The sequence below is a fragment of the Triplophysa dalaica genome, chromosome 6 (assembly GCF_015846415.1).
Source record: "Triplophysa dalaica isolate WHDGS20190420 chromosome 6, ASM1584641v1, whole genome shotgun sequence".
NCBI lineage: Eukaryota > Metazoa > Chordata > Actinopteri > Cypriniformes > Nemacheilidae > Triplophysa > Triplophysa dalaica.
The window spans coordinates 23,160,394-23,179,542 of record NC_079547.1 but is presented as its reverse complement, the minus strand read 5'-3'; the positions used below and the strand labels follow the sequence as shown (position 1 = coordinate 23,179,542).

The 19,149-nt window shown below is 38.9% G+C and overlaps 1 protein-coding gene across 1 annotated transcript; it reads left to right on the top strand.

Moving 5' to 3' along the window:
• The first annotated feature begins 11,110 nt into the window (after window positions 1–11,110).
• Window positions 11,111–18,518, top strand: kcna3a (potassium voltage-gated channel, shaker-related subfamily, member 3a). Its single transcript, XM_056751283.1, has 3 exons — window positions 11,111–13,611; window positions 15,077–15,195; window positions 18,124–18,518. Exon 1 carries the CDS (start codon window positions 11,198–11,200, stop codon window positions 12,743–12,745), a length of 1,548 nt encoding a protein of 515 aa, XP_056607261.1. The 5' UTR covers window positions 11,111–11,197; the 3' UTR covers window positions 12,746–13,611; window positions 15,077–15,195; window positions 18,124–18,518.
• The last annotated feature ends 631 nt before the right edge of the window (window positions 18,519–19,149 follow it).

The window sequence follows — 19,149 nt, the reverse complement described above, 5'->3', positions numbered from 1 at the left end:
GTCACAAAGGCCAGAATACAGTATTAGATGGCAGAGTATATTTAATAGAGTAGAAAGTATTTCCAAGTATTTTCGCTTCTTTTCTGTATAGCACTCCTAACAGAATATCACAATGTTACAACAATTTTTTGTTTTTGATTAAAAAGATCAAACAAAATCTATAACAAAGCTTCAATTGGCACTACAAAGGCCCAGTGCCGCTTTCAACCGCCGCTTTTCTATCAAAAAACAATCCCACAGTAAATATGCTAACGGCGAAGGTGACAATAACAACGCTAAGGTTACGCCAGAGGATGTAGGACACAGGTGCGATGGTAAGCGCCGTGTCGTCCTTCTCTCTTTTGTCCCTTTAACGTGCAGCAGCGTTTAATCTTCAGGGTGCTAATATATACCGTCTATTAAAGGGGGGCTTGGGGGGAGCTGAATACCTCCCGGCTCATGATTAAGAATATTTATACTTCACCTCTCAGTTCCATCTGAACTGAGAATTTTCTCCTTTTCATAAATCACTGGGTTGAGGCGATTGCACACAGGCAGACATGAACGGGATTTTACTGCCGGGAGGGAGATGGAGCTGAAATGAGAACGCTGGTTTGTTTTTAAACCAGAAGCGTGTTAACATGCGGGGAAATTTGGGCCACGTGCATGTTTCAGAACATCTCAGATCTGTAGCACTCGGTTTGGTTCGTTCATACGTTTTCACAGAGCGGGCGATTACATTTCGTTGAAGACAATTTATGCAATATTAATGTCTTTTGTTGTTTATGCCTGTTTCAGTATAATTGGGATAACTGTATCACGCAGCATGCCCAAGAGCTCACATCATTTCCTCCTCCCACTGATATGTAAAGAGTCATCTATCAAAGTCGTTTATAGAGTTTTGTGAGTAATTTTCCACCTCTTCTTTTGGTTGATGTACTCCGATGATATTCTGTCATGCCAGGCGCTTTGCATGGTTGCATCACGATCAATAAGGTCATTAGGATTCCCTGACTGGGCTTTCCTCCTTTCCTCTCCACCGATTCATCACTCGCTCCTTTGAGATGAAGAAATGCAATTCAAGACACCAAATGTAGACGATAAAATGAAAATCGTTTCATTATTTATTCGTCCTCCTGTCATTCCAAACCTGTATGGCTTTCTTGTGGAAAACACAAAAGAAGATATTTTGAAGAACGTTGGTAACCAAACAACATCTTCCCCCATTGACTTCCATATGGACACAAAACCACTCAGACATTTCTCAAAATATTTTCTTTTGTGTTCCATGTATGGCATATACAGTACAGAATTCATTCAGGAATTTATGAAATAAACATATCTGTGATGATGTAAGACTTTTGTTCCAGGTAAGAAATATTAATACTCATTTTATTGCATTCCAATTTCAGGACATTTTTATTAGTTTCTCTCTATTTTAAAATTACTGATGCGTTTCTCAAGGGTTGTGATAGCTTCTCGATTGGTCTGAATGGCAGTGGATCCCTTTCAGTTACAGGCCGTCCATTTTTATGTTAATGACATTTACGTGGCATTTAACAGATGGATACTGCTGACCTTTTGGTGTCTGATGATGCTTGTGGTCAGATGATGGCTCTGCTCTAACATTTAACAACATCTGCCCATGTTGCTTTAGGTCGTTTCAATATGGGACACATTCCCAAAATCAGGCAGTCCTTAAATAACTCCAAGCACACTCTAGTGAGTTCAAGTCCTTTTTGTGCTGTCACTCAAACTTTAGCAAAAAGTAAGTGAGATGAGTAGTTATTATTGCGTTTTATTTGTTTTGTGGCTATATATGTATTTATATATGTATAGTTTTACAGAACGGTATAAAACAAAATTTTTTGAGTAATATTTGTAGTTTAACATAACAGTGACCTCAAAAGAACCAGACTTATCATTGTATCATTGCTGTGCTTCAGAGTTTATACTTTTTTTGTATTTCTTTAAACTTCAGAGGGAATCATCATAGTTTATTTGTTTGTTACGTCTCAATGTTTACCTGAGGAGTCCTGCATTCTAAATTCAGAAGCTGTTAAGAAATTAAACATTAAACATTTACTGCGTATACCTTTTTTGAGGAAGTTACGAGTCATTACCTGGTTATATTTTCTGTCTATATTACACTTTGATGACATAACGTGTTTACAATACAATTCATTATGAGATTGAACAAAGAGGCATCTTAATATATGGTTGATGGTTATTCTGTAAATAGCAATATGTTTTTTGAAAGACGTTTGTCACAAACTGTTTTGGGTTGGAGGGTTTGAGAAACAAGTTTTTGGTATACAGAATGCAATATTTAGATTTTCTGCAATTATATGAAGCATCTCTAATGCATTATATAGATCCAAATCCATCCTTTGTAAATAAAGCAATAGCAGTAATTTATTTAAATCGTATGCAGCTTCAAATAATTCGTGCCCTGTTTTATAAGGGGGGTTTGAGCTGCAAATGCCATTTAAAAAAGGAATATTTTCAAAAATAAACAGCTCAAGCCTCACACCAGAAAAAGATCCTTGTTGCTTCTGGAGCATGCGGTCGACTCATGAGATCTAACCCAGTTTTACGTTGCTCTGGAGAGATGCTGATTCTAACTGGATTAAAATCATTAAGATCTGCTTGTATCCATTGTGATTTTTCTGCTGGAAAATATAATGCTTTTTTTTCAAAGGTTGCTCATAACGATCCATTCTAGGAATTATCAATGATAGTTCTACCATAATTGTGTCACTAATTTGGCTTCATGCTCCAGGACCACTCATGAGACTATAAAAGGTGCACATGACCATAGATGGAAATTGTATTGAACCAAGCTACTACAAAGTTTCTTGCGTCACTCGGAGCGTTTATTATTTTTCACCCAGTGATTTTTCGTCTCCATGTTTTGAAAGTTCTCCAGATTACAGATCTTGCACCATGGGTTTACACACGGTAAATCATCACCGCAACATAAATCTTACACATCACATATGGACCCCAATGGCATCCGGGAACGTATGTCTATATTTGATGTCATCTGCCTGACCTAGATAGGATTTGAAAGCTGGTTTAATGTAAATGGAAATTCTTACCTTCCTGTTGGTTCCTCTGCTGCCATTGGGTCCTCCCACCGCTAATAATAGAGTTTTCTTAGACTAATTGATTTTGGCGTATGTAATTCATCTTATCTGAATTAGACTAAAATAATGCTAAGAGAGGTTTAAAGCCCCTGTTTTTAAATATCGCGTTAAAATGCATAGACACGCAGAACTGTTGGTTGAATACGGTAAAAAGCATTTGATCAATAATGTTTGCACACACATGGCTGCTATGAATAATGCAACACATATAAACAGATTATATTCTATTAAAGTCAATACGATGTACACGCATTCACAATTCACCAACCAAATAGGAAAGGAAAATCACAGATGATATCTCTTTAATATCTCAATTATTTCTCCTAGACATCAATGAGATTAAATGGAGAGCGAATGAACGCGTTGTTTACTGCATCTCATAATTTTCTTGAAACGAGACCAACAAATCTCTTAAATGTCTCCATTAGAGTTTCAGACGAGATCTTTACAATGTCACAAACGGAGCTCAGCTTTGTCAAGTCTGCAATTAAAAGTCAATATTATTGAAGATCTCAATATGAACTCATCAATGCTCTTCAAATTCAGATTATTTTACCTCTACCATCTACATTAATTTTAAAGCTCTGTACTGTATTTGAACAACAATCTCGTTAATTTATTTTTATTTCTACTGAGCAAACATCTAGGACTAAGCTCATGAGCTACATGAAATGGCAACATCTCTGAGCAATAGAAAATTCTATGGTCTAGCTCAATCCAAATTAGAAAAGCATATCTCTTGTCTGCTTTTTATCACTTGAAGTCTGATAAGAAATTATACTTCAACTGCTTTAGTTCATGGAGCCGATGGGAGCCGTGCGCATGCTTTCCTTAATTTGCAATTATAACACCGTTCCTGACTGCTGCCAGCTGTGAGCGCTTTCACTGCATTAGCAGAGTTTGATAAAGCAAGCATCATCGCAGTCTCGTGAAGCCGTTTTTATGGCGACTGGCGTAAAGTCTAGTTCATGTGCTGCAGGGAATTCTGGAGAAGAACTGCCCTCTTTGACCAGAGATGTTCTAACCGATATGTAAAACGACCTACCACGCTTCATTTTCGTTTTATGTCAATATGAAATGGAGGATGCCACAATAATAGAACAGCACGGAAAATTCAAAACATACCACAGAGGAGTTTGGACAGATAACCAGGAAGTTGACCATAGACCGTGTGAATCAAATTATTGTCCACAAAAAAATCATAATATACAGACGAGGAAAAAATGAAGAGAACGTTTCAAAATTATTTTTTGTGTTTAGGTAAAATAATCATTTTTGTTTCATTCTGTGAACTGCTAACAATATTTCTCCCAACATTCAAATAAAAATGTCATTATTTGCATCTATTTGTAGAAAACGAAGACTGGAGAAACAGGTCAAGATGCTCTGTATCTTTTCAGACCTCAAAGACTGCAAAGAATACAAATTAAGATTCAGCGATACAACAGTAATATTTGAACATGTATTTAGGAAAAGTTCGAAATAACTTTTATGTGATGACCTTGAGTATTATTGAAATTTAACAGACACTGGACTGCAATGGCCAGAGATGTTTCAGAGATGGAAATATATACTCAAAATTTGACTCCCACCCACTGTATGGACACAAACTGAGACATTTCTAAAAATATATTTTTTTGTGTTCCATATAGAAACAGTCAAAGACAAGTTTTGAATGACATGAGGGTGAATAAATTATGACATATTTGGGGGGGTGAACTATCCCTTTAAATTGGTCCAATCCAGTGATGATTTCTTTCTTTATTTCATTCGTCAATCGTCAGAGACTTATCCGCCGTAATATTCATAGCATTTTCAAGATACTTTGTTATGCCAACTTATTTCTTTCAGAAAATCTAAAACTCTAGTTTCACATAGCTCTCTATCTCTTTCCCTCTCTCTCTCGTTCTCCTCTGGTTTCTATATGTTAAACCTGCCCCTCTCTTTTGCATAACTCACCGCAATTTACCATAACTGTTATTCCGTGTCGTATCTATGGCAGTAACCGTTAACATATGTCTGACACGCCATCACATTCATGCTGATTTCGGAGGCAACTGTTTTCCCAACAAAGAAGTTGATTTGTAAACAGAACTCACTCGCAGACGAAATCAAATGCATGTTTTTGTTATGGGTTAAAGCCTATAGGGACAGTGGAGTGTAATCTCAGTCTACATAATGAATATGGGCACGTGGTGCATCCAAGGTGCTCTTCATGCTGGTGTTTCCCAGCTCTGAGGTGCGGGGGGGGGGGGGGTTGGGGGTCTAGGAATCGTGAGCTCTTTAAATCTCCACTGAGGGAAAACCCTTCCTGATATCCGTGTGAGTGGATTGAAGTTTATGTGTGTGAGCTTGCATGCATGCATTATGCAGGAGCGTGTTTTTAAGCACGCGAATGCATGCGACGGATGTTGAAATGTGTGGGTATCACCGGTGCGTTAACTGACATGTTTGTTTTTCCGTTGGATTGCATTATGTGTTTTGAGTGCGAGCTGTCGAGTGTTTTTCTGTGTACGTGTTTGTTTATAGGACACCTGGTGTGATAAATGAGACACAGGGATGCCTTTCTCCCTCTGTGTGGCACATTGCATGCGCCCAGGCTGGCCTGTTTCTGACAGCTCCTTGAGAACTATCAGGAGTATTTAGGGGAGGGGTGGGGGGTCTTGTTGTTTTGGAGCATACAGATTAAGGTGCTTTTCTCCAGCTAAAGGGGTTGAAAGCTCGGCGCAATATAAATGGAAATACCATGGCTTTGATGCTGACATATGTATTTCTTTAATAAATAAGTAGACGGGTAATGAATGAGGTGAAGTACAGAGAGAGAAGGTGGGCGTAGTTAGGTGAGGTGCAGGATTCATTAAAATCACATTCCGTTGTTTGAAATGCCAAAGAGCAAGGGCAACATACCTCTAGTGCTTTGTTAAAACTAGACCTTTCCCTCCTTTTTCGAACACAAAAGAATATTGAATCGTGTGCAAAAGATATTTTGAAGAACGTTGGTATCTAAACAACACTGGCCCACATTGACATTCATTATATGGACACAAAACCGCCAGACATTTCTTAAAATATCTTCTTTTTTGTTTCACAGAAGAGTCGTGTATAAATTTTGAGCAACATAAGTGTGAATAAATAAAGATTATTCTTTTTTTGGGCGACCTGTTCCTTTAAGGCCATCGTGCGCCTGCACACTGTAACATTCTTCAAGATATGATGTTTTATTAACAAAGTTCGGGAAGAACACGTGCAGATAACTATCAATCACACCAATCAGATAATTAACCCGGCTTGCTTTTCATGACCAATCTCACAAATCCGATAACTAACCCTGCTGATTTCCTTTAACCAATCTCACCAATCATCCTTTTAGCTCGGGGTAAAAACCTCTACAAATAGACAAGACACTTTCCCCTTATTCTCTTTACATTTTCGCATCATCCCTTCTCCACCCCAACTCATAACCATCAGCCCGTTTTTACCGCAATGGAACGGGTGGGTCTGCGGACAAGGGGCGGGGGTTGAGTACGGAGGAGTTACCAAATACGCATACTCTCCGTCCCGTATCATCCGTACTTATTATCTGCGAGGTGAACTCTTGAAGTAACTTTTTGCATTTCCTTAAAAGAAAGTCATTTGGGTTTGGAAGAGCATAAGGTTAGTAAATGATGACAGAATTTTCATTTCTGATATTTTAAACAGCAAAGATGACATTTGCTAACAGAAAAGCCACAAACACACACGTGATAGTCTGTCAAACATATTGAAATATTTTTATGTGAATCCAGTGTGAAGTAAAACCAGTGTGAAAATGTGTAAAACGTGAAAATTGTGTAATTCGTGTGATTTTTGTGTGAGTGTTTTATTTAGTTATTCAAACAATTGTGGAAAACTAAATGCAAAGAGTAGTATATTAACACTGCATTATCGTGTTTGTCACACAACCTTTTATATAATCATACACTGTGATTGCCTCGTCAAAAATTGAAGAAAAAAATTAAACTTAGTCCATCGCCAGTCATGCATCTGTCTGGAAAAAAAGCGTCAAATGAATGTTTATTTCAGCTACAGTATAAATAATGTCACCCATCTGTTTGTTTTCATTCCGCTAAAAAATTCTCATCACTGAAATTCATTGACATCTCTAACACGTTCAAATATATTTCCCTCTCTCTCTCTCTCTCTCTCTCTCTCTTTCTGTCTCTATCCATTGTTTGACTGAACCATAAATTAAGCATAAGTCGATCCCATCTGCATCTGATAGATCGAAGAGTTAACTGCCAGAACGTGCAGATTACTGTCACTGATTTACTCAGAGTATGGATGAGGATCAATCACACAATCAGCGGTTTGTGTAACACTTACCACATAGCGTGTTAGGAGATGCATTGGTCCTCATGTCTCCCTCAAGGGCAGGTAGGGCTATAACCTAAAAGCCAAGAGCAGCTTCACCATTCTCAGTCCATTCATTACACTGACAGAGTCTTATAAAGACCATATAGAGAAAGAGAGAGAAATATATAGGAAGGTGATTTATGACTGGATCTCTGTCCCATGACCTTTACCCTTGATGGGTTACCTTTAATCTCTTCAACGGGGCTTAAAGTGATAGTTCACCCATAATTCTGCCATCATTTACTCACCCTCTTGTCATTTCAACCCTTTATGACTTTCTCTCTGCCTCAGAACCCAAAAGAAGATATTTTGAAGAAAGGTGGTAACCGTACACCACTGGACCCCATTCACTTCAGTTTGGACACAAAACCAATGCAAGTGAATGGGGGCCAGTAAACCACATTCTTCAAAAAATCATCTTTGTGTTCTGTGGAAGACTGAGAGTCATACAGGTTTGAAATGATAAAAAGGGTGAGTAAATTTTATTTATTTTTGGGTGAACTATCCCTTTAAGGAGGTCAATTTTTTACAGTCTGGTGTTATTGTTGTTCTATAACACGATGCCTTTGACCCCTTTTTTTGATCTGGAAATGTTAATGTTATAACCCCGCCTACATTCACTTATTAAAATGCACTTTTAAGGATCTCATATACGACCAATTCTTTTCTTATTCGTTCCTAGCTATTATTGACACAATCGCTGTGATATCACAAAATATTTTTGTTTTGCTTCTTAACAGATTTAGATGAGTTTCATTTTGCATGCTCTTCCACCTCTAATTTGTTCATGAGAAGCTACAGTTTTCTCAGAAACAAGGTTGCGATCGAATGCATGTTTGTGTACATCCTGTTGTGCATGTATGTGGGTTGGTGAGTATTATTTCCCAATGGTTAAAATGGTTGGCAGGGTTGAGGTCGAGTCAACAGTTATTCCCATGGAAATAGGTGCATGTCTTTTGAGCATGTTTGTTTTTCTGATTGTCATGACAGCAGCTGTTCTGTTGGTTGTGCTGTCTAATTAAATAGGAGATGCTGTAAAAACGGGGATGAGCACGATGCCATACAGTACGTTCAATAATATTGGCAAAACGGGTGATGAATGTGAAACGAGGTTTCAAAGAGCAGCGAATCTCACAAACACAAATGGGTCATTTTTTTCCCCAAATATAAAAGTTGCGGGTAAAGTGTGCTTAAAAGGCTAGCTCGCCCAAAAATAGAAATAAATTCATAATTTACAGTACTCATACCTTATCCAAATGACTTAAGATAAAAAAGATAGATAAGAAAATAAGATATTTTGAAGAATGTGGTGATGACCAAACTTCCATTGACTTCCATTGTATGGACACAAAACCACTGAGACATTTTTTTAAATATGTAGTATTTTTATTTTTGGGTGAACTGTCCCTTTAATTGCATTAAAATGATGGTGCCATGGACCTTCAGTGGTCGATAGACGATAGTTTGTCTCAAACTTGGTTCTCAAACTTGTGTACTTACACAATTATATTAACTCCATTCCGATCCAGTCTCCGAAAATCCAGCAAAAGTAGTTTTTTGGTGATTTCATACTTTCATTTATGATTTTCAAGTCATCCTACATAATGTAAAGCACATACTGTGAAAATATAACCTTGCAAAACCTTATATCTTTAATATTCACTAAAAAAGCTATGTTAAATAATGATATCAATGTCCAATTAATGCTTAAAATCTAAATTATTGATGCTCATTATCTCAATTAGATTTAGAGACTTTTCTTGTTTTCCGCAGACTGGGTAACAATTAGTGGCTGTCTAACATTCAACAGAAATCCACACAGATCAATTTAGATTCTGTAGTTGGTAATAGGCCCGTGCACTCTGACCTCTGGCAGTCCACAATATATTTCTCCTGTACTGGCTTAAAAGACCTTGACCAATGTGAACATGTAATGATCTCTTAAATGTTCACTGCCAGTAGTTTCCTGATCACTGGCCCCAAACCCCATTGATTTCTGCTGTTGCTATTTCAGCAGCAAGCAAATAAGCGACACAGAGCAAGCTAATATTTGCTGGATTGTCTTATCAAAGTGCTGTATTGTGTGGTTGGAGTTTGTATCTACATCACAGCTTGGAGTTCAAGAATTCGGTCTTTAAGCCATGTAGTGCCAGTTAAAAAAATTGTTTGACTTAAATGAAGTCCAAGTTAATAATTCATAGCTAATTGCCGGCTGATACAGAGGGCATGACCAAAATTGCTCATGCATATTTAAAAAGTCTTTTTTTGCAGAGATGAATCCCCTCTGTGGCTATTGATGGCTGCTGTTGTGCAAATAACCAGTTCAATCTCCGGTTTGCCAATCCCCATTTGTGCAATCCTGGAAGACATCAACTACAGATCACCGTAAAGACGAGATTCCATAATTAGAAGTGGGAGATTGCTTAACATGGAGGACACAAGTACCAAATATAACCGCAGTTCCCTCTTGAGATTAGGTTAACCTGCGTAAAAAAATGGGAGAGAGAGAAATATTTTTTGGTGTCTTCAACTGTACCACTCAAGTCTCTGGTCTCTTTGCGTCAGTCTTTAGTTTATTGAAAAGAGGACTGAGAGCGGGGACACATTCAAGGTACACAGCCCAGTTCTTCTCACATCTGAAAAGAGGTAGTTTTGTCTGACGGATTTATCTGTGTCCTTGCGAACAGACTTTTCATAGCTGCATCCTTTTATTATGTTTGCATCGGTGAAATTTTTTCTATTGAACACAAGGACGGAAAAACGAAATGAATTAGAAAAAGTCCTTTGTGAAAGTTCAGGTTCATCGCTTTTCATATCTTTTTGCAGTTTAATCTCTACTGTCTTTATTTCAACAACTATCTTCCTCTATACATATGCGTTTAATTGAAATTAAATAAACGCGTTGTGGAGATAACCGGTGCGTCAGAATTGTAAAGATGTGATTCTGTACAGAAGATAGGTCAGACTCCGGATGTTTTTCTTCTCTTTACGCGCGCGCACCACATCAGCACCATGGAGAGCTCCACTGTGGTCACTTGAACGCGCCGTGAATAAACCTCAGCCAAAGCCAAAAGAAAAACCCCTTCTGTGTTTAATAATAATCAATTTAAGGTTTAATATTACAACTGCAACGTATATGTTAACGTTTGCAAGAAATATTGGGTCTATATAATATTACAAGCAGCATTTGGTCTGATAATTCTCTTGCGTCTGTTAGAAAATGTGTTCATGACATTCGAACGCGTTTCACGACAACGTCTGTTCTTAAAAATCCGAGTATCGTTAAGATTGCGCGTCGTTGTGTTATGCGGGCGATTTCTAACGTCATTAATGGATACATGTGGGGTTTTACAGTAAATGCTTCCCAGTAGCATTCTAGTAACTTCACACGATTCGCATCGAAAATTGCGCGCAATGAGCGGCAAAACAAAACAGAGCTAGGTGGCGCGCAACGGGCATCAACGCCCATGTTGCGTTCCGATTGGGCGAGCGGTGGAAATGTGTCAAGCATATGCTCGCCGTGGGCGGGAGTAGACATGTGTTTATAAAGCTCCGTGGGGCGGTGACAGTGTGTTAGTGTGCGCGACAGAAAGAGGTGGTCGTGTTATCGCTTTCCCTTAACCCAATGTTTGGCAGGGGAGGCGGGTCGCCCTCTGCCGCTCCGCACCCTCACCTGTATGGATGACCACTACAATCTCATTGACTCGCCCTCAGCCAGTCATAGAGGGAACAACGCCGACAACCACGGATACGCGGAGACGGAAAAGGACATCATGACAGTCGTCGCCTGTGACAACATGTTGGAGGAGACCGCGGCGCTCCCCAGTCACCTGTCGATGGATCGATACGAGCCGGATCACGAGTGTTGCGAACGAGTGGTCATCAACATCTCGGGGCTGCGCTTCGAGACCCAACTCAAAACTTTTAACCAATTCCCGGACACGTTACTCGGGGACCCCAAAAAGAGGATGCGTTACTTTGACCCTCTCCGAAACGAATATTTCTTTGACAGAAACCGACCGAGCTTCGATGCCATCCTGTACTACTATCAGTCTGGGGGTCGAATTCGGAGACCCGTGAACGTTCCCATTGACATCTTCTCTGAGGAGATTCGCTTTTATCAGCTTGGCGAGGAGGCGATGGAGAAATTTCGTGAGGATGAGGGTTTCATCAAAGAAGAGGAGCGACCTTTGCCAAATCACGAATTTCAGAGACAGGTTTGGCTCTTGTTTGAGTACCCGGAGAGCTCAGGTCCTGCGAGAGGCATCGCTATTGTGTCCGTTCTGGTCATTTTGATTTCTATCGTTATTTTCTGTCTGGAGACCTTGCCTGAGTTTAGGGACGACAGGGACCCAACCACTGTGTCACCCATTGTAAACGGCACCGGCCCGTTTGTGTCCAACACTTTCACAGACCCTTTCTTTATAATCGAGACACTTTGCATCATATGGTTCTCGTTCGAACTGCTCGTTCGCTTTTTTGCGTGCCCCAGCAAGGCTACGTTTTCCAAAAACATCATGAACATTATTGATATCGTGGCCATTATCCCCTATTTTATCACTCTGGGCACCGAGCTTGCTGAGAGCCAAGCCAATGGACAGCAAGCCATGTCGCTGGCCATCCTCCGCGTAATCCGTCTGGTGAGAGTCTTTCGCATCTTCAAGCTCTCGCGCCATTCCAAAGGTCTCCAGATTCTGGGACAGACCCTAAAGGCCAGCATGAGGGAACTGGGACTGCTCATATTTTTCCTTTTCATAGGCGTTATTTTGTTCTCCAGCGCAGTGTACTTCGCAGAGGCAGACGACCCTACCTCGAGCTTCAGCAGCATCCCAGATGCGTTTTGGTGGGCTGTGGTCACCATGACTACGGTCGGTTACGGAGACATGCACCCAGTAACCATCGGAGGCAAAATCGTTGGCTCTCTGTGTGCAATCGCAGGCGTATTGACAATTGCGCTCCCGGTACCTGTCATCGTTTCCAATTTCAATTACTTTTATCACCGGGAAACCGACGGAGAAGAGCACGCGCAATATCTCCATGTTGGCAGCTGCCAGCACCTGAACTCCACGGAAGAACTCAAACGGACACAAAGCACGTCGTCTCTTAGCAAATCGGAATATATGGTTATCGAGGAAGGAATAAATAGCACCTTCAAACAGCCAAACTACACGAACCAGAACAATCAAAACTGCGTAAATATAAAAAAGATTTTCACAGACGTTTAAATCATATACAGTGCCAGACAGCCACAGGCAACCACATAATGTTTTACAATAATCAACACGGTGCACCCCTTAAAATGTAAGCTCGTGCGTTATTAAATGTTATTGACAAACCAGCATATTACACAGAAGTAAACCAGGGCACCATTTGGGTACAAAACGGTGCCAAAATGCACCGATTCACGTGTTGCATTTATCTACAGCAAGAAGAATAAGGCTTAAGGGCAGGGACTAAAACTAGAACCATCCAAACTGCTAAAATTATGCTCGTAAGTCCGTTTGTTCTCAGTGTTAACATATAATCACCAAAACCCGTTAGTATTAACGATATGTTACGTTTTGTGGCAAAGTGAAACGAATATGTCGCTGTTAATGTGAACAAACTGAATATGCTCGGAGATAATGTGTTAATCATATGTATTTTGTTGATATAAATATATACATATATATCTCAGTGCAGGCTCCGTTTAAACGTAATGAATGTTGAAAAAAAAATAATACGTTGTTGATAATGTAATCAAACTATATTGAATCTCAATCGCTTTGCGTGTACCAAATTAAATTGGTTAATGAAAGGATTTTATATTCCGTCTAAATACTAGCCGATTTCTTTTGTGATCAAGTTCGAATCAATGTATTCTTCTCAAATCACGTTTAGTCTAAAAATAGCACATTCACGATTTCCCTTAAAGTGACACATCACTGTAGTTTGGTCGACCAAAAAGGAAGTATAGAGAAAAGCACCCCGGACTCATCTGGCATGGGAAACTGAGACGAGATCAGAGACTGAGAGAGAGATCACGCCTTCATGACGGTTCCCCCTGAGTCCGCCTTGTGATGCAGTCTCCATGACGACTACAGTTTCCTGGGTAACCCCCATTAACGTTACCATGACATCCTCCCCGTTGTCAGAGCAACGCTCCAGATGGTTCACAAAGCCTGACTGGCAAAAGAGCGCGTGAATTGGGATGAGAGAAGAATCCCTTCGTGGGATTTATCGCTTCAAAATTTTGCAGCCCTGTACTAAGTAATTATGCAAAACGGATTTCGCAGCGAATTTGCATGGCACAAGGTTTGCAAACCATCGGGAGCTGATGCAGTCACACCCTGCCTTATATTTTCGTCTTTTACAAATGGCACATTGACATGACCGCCGATGCGTTTGAAATGATCGTGCAGATTTGCGAAATGCGCGTGCATGTTGCTCGGATTGTTATTGTGGCCCGTGCATTTGGTAATTCGACTTTGTAGCTGTCAAATTGTCTGTGTAGGTTACTGGCTCGCGCGTGCGTCTTCCTGTGGAGAAGACAGGACACGAGGCGCAGGGCGAGCCGATTACCGGAGGTTTCACGCTGACGCGCCCGTTGAAGGTTGCGAGTGGATGGGCGACGCCTTCCAAGTGCTCAGTCAGACAGAATCACTCTCAACCTGTAGACCTGTGCGCTTTAGTCTCAGTGTTTTTCGTCACAGTCGACGTTTTTTTTAATTCTTCAAATAAATTCTAGCAGAGATCACTTTTCAATTTAGGGAAAGATCATCTCGGTTTTCTTATGGAGCGTGCAATTCTTTTAACGTATTTCATCAAAAACATTCAAATTTATAAAAAAATTCAATCCAATTTTATATTTTAATGACATTCATTTAAAGAATTTCATTGATTCACTATAACAATGTTTATTGCTTATGTAATGTGCCGTCTTTTTAAATAGGTAATTGCACTGGCACATGATGCCAGCTCAGTGCTGCCATCATGTGCCCATGCAATAGAAATTAAAACAAATTCTTGCTAAAAATGTTTCCTGTCTAAACCTTCAAGAACAAGGTTTAGATTTTACTACAAGATCCTGCAAAGAATGATATATTGCTTGAATTCATTTGTTTAGAAACTAGTAGTATTTTGATACTTCAGTACTACCAGGAAAAATACCAGAATATAGTTTTTTAGTAATCCCTTTTGTCACTAAAAGCTTCTTTGTGTTATATCGTGTAATTGCACATTTTCCATCCTCTCCATTACAATTATTACGGTATAATTGCCCTTTCCTTTTCAAAGTCTGTCCAAAACATTTAAGCAGTCATCTGACTAGGAAGCAGTAGTCTATATTTATGTGAGAGTGTATTTTATACACTGACTCTCACTTTCAGTAGCTGTTATTTCTTAAACGCGTGAACACCGAGCGTGAAACCTGAGGTGTCTTGGCTCGCCTGACACCTCGCGAAATTCAGGGTGACATCTGCATCTGCCTGGCTCTGAGGCTCACATGTCCATTAACTCTTTCTTACATGCTAAAGAAGAAAGTTTTTTTTTACTTTCTCTTTTATTCCCTCTTTAAGGAACAAGACATTGAGTTGACTGGAATTCTGGGGTTTGCTGATATTATGCTGAAAACCCAAGTTCAAGCACATTTGTTATTTTACCGTCCACACTTCACGAAAGCAACAGTATATTGAAGGTAAACCTCTTTCATATTGTTTCCACACATTTTTTACAGGATTGTCTGTAAAAAATATTATTGCTTTGTTTTTATATTGCAACCCACATAGGCAACCCATTCATAATTGTGTTATGTAACCACATGCTGTTAAAAAATGTTGACACTGTAGCTTTGAAAGTATCACTTACTGTATATTCAGTCATTTATTGTGTGTGTGTGTGCTGGTATTCATTACTCTATAAGGATAGTAATACCAGAAGATTTTGACCTTGTGGGGACATTTTTCAGGTCCCGTGAGGGAAAACAGCTTATAAATCATAATGAATGATATTTATTGAAAATGTAAGATCGCAGAAAGATTATTAGGCTTAGCTGTTGGAGTAGGGATAGGGTATATCATAAGCTTGATATAAAATCAATGGAAGTCTATGGAATGTCCCCATAAAACTTTGAATCATGCGTGTGTGTGTGTGTGTGTGTGTGTGTGAGAGTCTTTAAGGACAAGAAGTATGAATAACCAAAAAGTTAACTGTCTATAACAGAAGCATAGATGCAGAGAGGAAAGTAGAGAGTTAGACATTAGAGAAAGTTGAATTGGATCAAGGATGCACATATACAAGATTTGAACCTGCATCCTGGTGTGTTTGTTTTTCACAGCTATGGCACGTTATTGTTTGTTTTATTTCTCTTTTGATGAACGCCTGTGTAATGATGTTAAGATGACTCAGTCTCCCAAACAATTACATGATTCAGTGACGCAAACAAATGACATAGTTTGCATGAGATGCATGGTATTTTGACTGAAGCTATAATAGAGCCATTCTTAAATAAAAAGCAGGCTTTCTTTCTGTTTAGGCACATGTATGAAACAGAGCCGTGGCTAAGCAGCTCACACCAATTTTCTCTACTATACAGTGAATTGAAAGACCAAAAGTAATGAACTGAAGTGGCTTTATGTAAACAAACGATACACTTAAAAATGAAAGTGCTCAGTGATGCCATAGAAGAACCATTTCTGAGCTCTGTTTCACAAAACATTGTAGTGGAAAAAAGGTTCTTTAGATTAGTTCTTTAGATGTTCCTTCTGTGACATGGCAGTAAAAACCTTTTGTATCACCTTTACTTTCAAGAGTTTGCATTTATGGAAGTTGTTAGATATGACACGTCTAAATATGATACATAAACTGACTTTGCCTCAACAACTAGTCGCAGTGACTAGCAATGAGTCAGGAATAATCAGTTTTACTTTTAATATTTCAACTAGGCCAATCTACATTTTTATATAACTGAATTAAAGAAGTTATGATTAGTTTTGAGGGAAAAAAACATATGACTAACTTCTAAGACTAGTCTAAGCAGTTTATGTAACCGGCCCCACGTGTACACTCTTAAAAATAAAGGTACTCAAAAGGTTCTTTGATGACGAAGAATGTTTTTTTTGTCTGAATGGTTCCATAAAGAACCTTTAACATCTCAAAAAACTTTCTGTTTGACACATGGTTCTTTGTGGCGAAAAAAGGTTCTTCCGATTATAAAAAATTAAGGAAGAGATGCTTTTTTAAAGAACCTTTGACTGAATGGTTCTTTGTGGAACCGAAAATGTTTCTTATATGGCATTGCTGTGAAAAACCTTTCAGGCCGTGTTCTCGCTTGGCTTATTTTTTAACAAGAAAAAGGTGACAACGGCGCTCTTTTATAATAAAAAGCTTGCAGCGTTTTGGTTTCAAATACAGCTGACAATGTTCAGAGGCAGCATTGTGTCCCAAAAACCTTGCTTGTACCTAAAATAATACATAAACAGATTTTGAAAGCAAAGATGATTCTCTCTGAATTCAAAACTCAGTGGTCGGAAAGGCTATAAAGAGGAACTCAAGCACTACAAAAGTTTTTTTTACAGCATTGCTGAATTTGACAAATTTCTTAAGTTAATGTTACATTATTATATTTCATATTTGTTTGAAACATATCTAATTGCATCAACTTATTTCAAAAGCAGGTCCAGATTCTGCTAAAATAGTTGCTCTAATTCTATGAGCACAATTTAGAGTAGTAGTTCGTCCAAAAATATTTTATAATTTACTCTCCTTCTTCACCTGAACATTTTAAATAAAAAATGCCGTGGTATTATCTTCTTATATGGGGTTCCAAGTCGTGAAGTAATAAAAAGGTTAATTAGTGTCTTTTAAAGCAAATAAATATGCGCGTTCAAAATGATCAGAGTTTTTTTTTACCCACTAGGCCTTTAAATTAATGAAAGATTGATGTGCTTTTTCGAGCTTAATTATATTGAGCCAAATATAAAACGAAAATATCAAGGCATTTTAATATAAAACTATGTTTGTGTTCAGCTGAAGAAAAGAATGGCATGCTGGCCAAAAAATGAAAATAGAAATGTTCATATGTGGGTGAAGTATTCCTTTATGGCCTACGAGCATGATTATAAATTGCCTCCTTATAAAGCTGATTAGAAATGTACAAAATGTACTGTACTTTCTGCAGGACACAATAATACAGCACATTCTTTTGTTTATAAATCAGGAAAGCTGTCGCCATTACCGAAACAATTTACCGCAGTATTAATTTAAGAGGCCCGTGTTTGCGCCTACATCGTGTTAATAATTTCCTCCAGTCATCTCGCACAGAGTGATATAACTCTTCTATCATTGTCGCCTGAAGTGTCTCGTCTGCTTCGGTTCATTAATTAACTTCAGACGGAGGTGCGCACCACACAAAAGTGAGATAAAGACGGTGAGATAGTGAGAGAGAGAGAGAGAGAGAGAGAGAGAAAGAGAAAGAGACTACATAATGCAGTAGGTAGTTACAAAACAAATCCAAAATCCAGAAATATGAAATCTCACTCAAGTGTGTGTGTGTGATACTTCTTTACATCTGTAGCATCTTTATGTCGGTTTGCATATCGTGTCTGAAAGCGTGTCGTTTCCACAGGCTTCAGGGGAGATCCATGCATCGCCTGCGACAGATGAGGCCATTATTTTTTCAGCGACCGAAACAGAGCTGACCACACATTCAGGCAGACAGAAGACGTGTGAATATCTGTCACCTCCTCTTTACCACACGATGAACCACAACACACTAGAAGTGGCCTTTTTTCTAAACTCTGCTAGTCAGATGTAATAAAAGGAAAAGCAATATGATAAGAAGCGGACTGTTGAACTGTTGGACATGAGATTGTCTGTGAATTCACTGCCCTCTGCGATCTGGCAGATATTAGTCAAACTATTTTCTGGTATCCATCATGTTTTACAGTTTAGCTGTTGTTGTGACACATGTGAGAACTTTGTGAAATCTTTCTTGCATATAAATACTACTGTATGACAGTTTTCATTCGTCTCATTGGATTTCCTAACGAAGGTGCATATAAACAAATTCTTCGATTGACGCGTTCCTTCCTCGCTTAATATAACAGTTCTTCCAGTGTTTATCTCTTATCTTACTGCATTTTCTCCATAGCTGTGTTAACCCAACCTGACTGTCAATATGTGAGACTAAACTACAATCTTTTTATGTTTCTATTAGAGCGCCCTAAGCCCATACAGGACACACCATTGTTTTATCATTACTTGAGGTATGGTAAAAGTCTAACTAAATCTTCACATTAAATGTTTTTCATTGATGTCCCTACACAATTTGTCCAGAGCTGGACTTTGACCTTGAATGAAATCAAGTCGCACGCGCTCCATTACAGACTGCAAGCCAAAACTGTCTTTTCACGTCCTTTTTTTTCGGGACATCTTAACAATGCTCTAAAGCATTATTTTATTACCTATATATACTTCTTTTCTTTTTCTTTGAAACATGCTGACAAATGGGAAAGTAATGAGATACGTTTGGCCCCCTGAAGAGTCACCGATTGAGTCTGCCAGTTTTAGATCTACCGGGTCCCATATGGTTTGGATCTTGCCAGATCTTGAGTCTCAGAGGTGCACGATCTCTTAAAATTTCTCTTCACAA

What these genes read in the sequence shown, in the direction of transcription:
- kcna3a (XM_056751283.1), top strand. Translation starts at nt 11,198, where the DNA reads ATGGATGACCACTACAATCTCATTGACTCGCCCTCAGCCAGTCATAGA.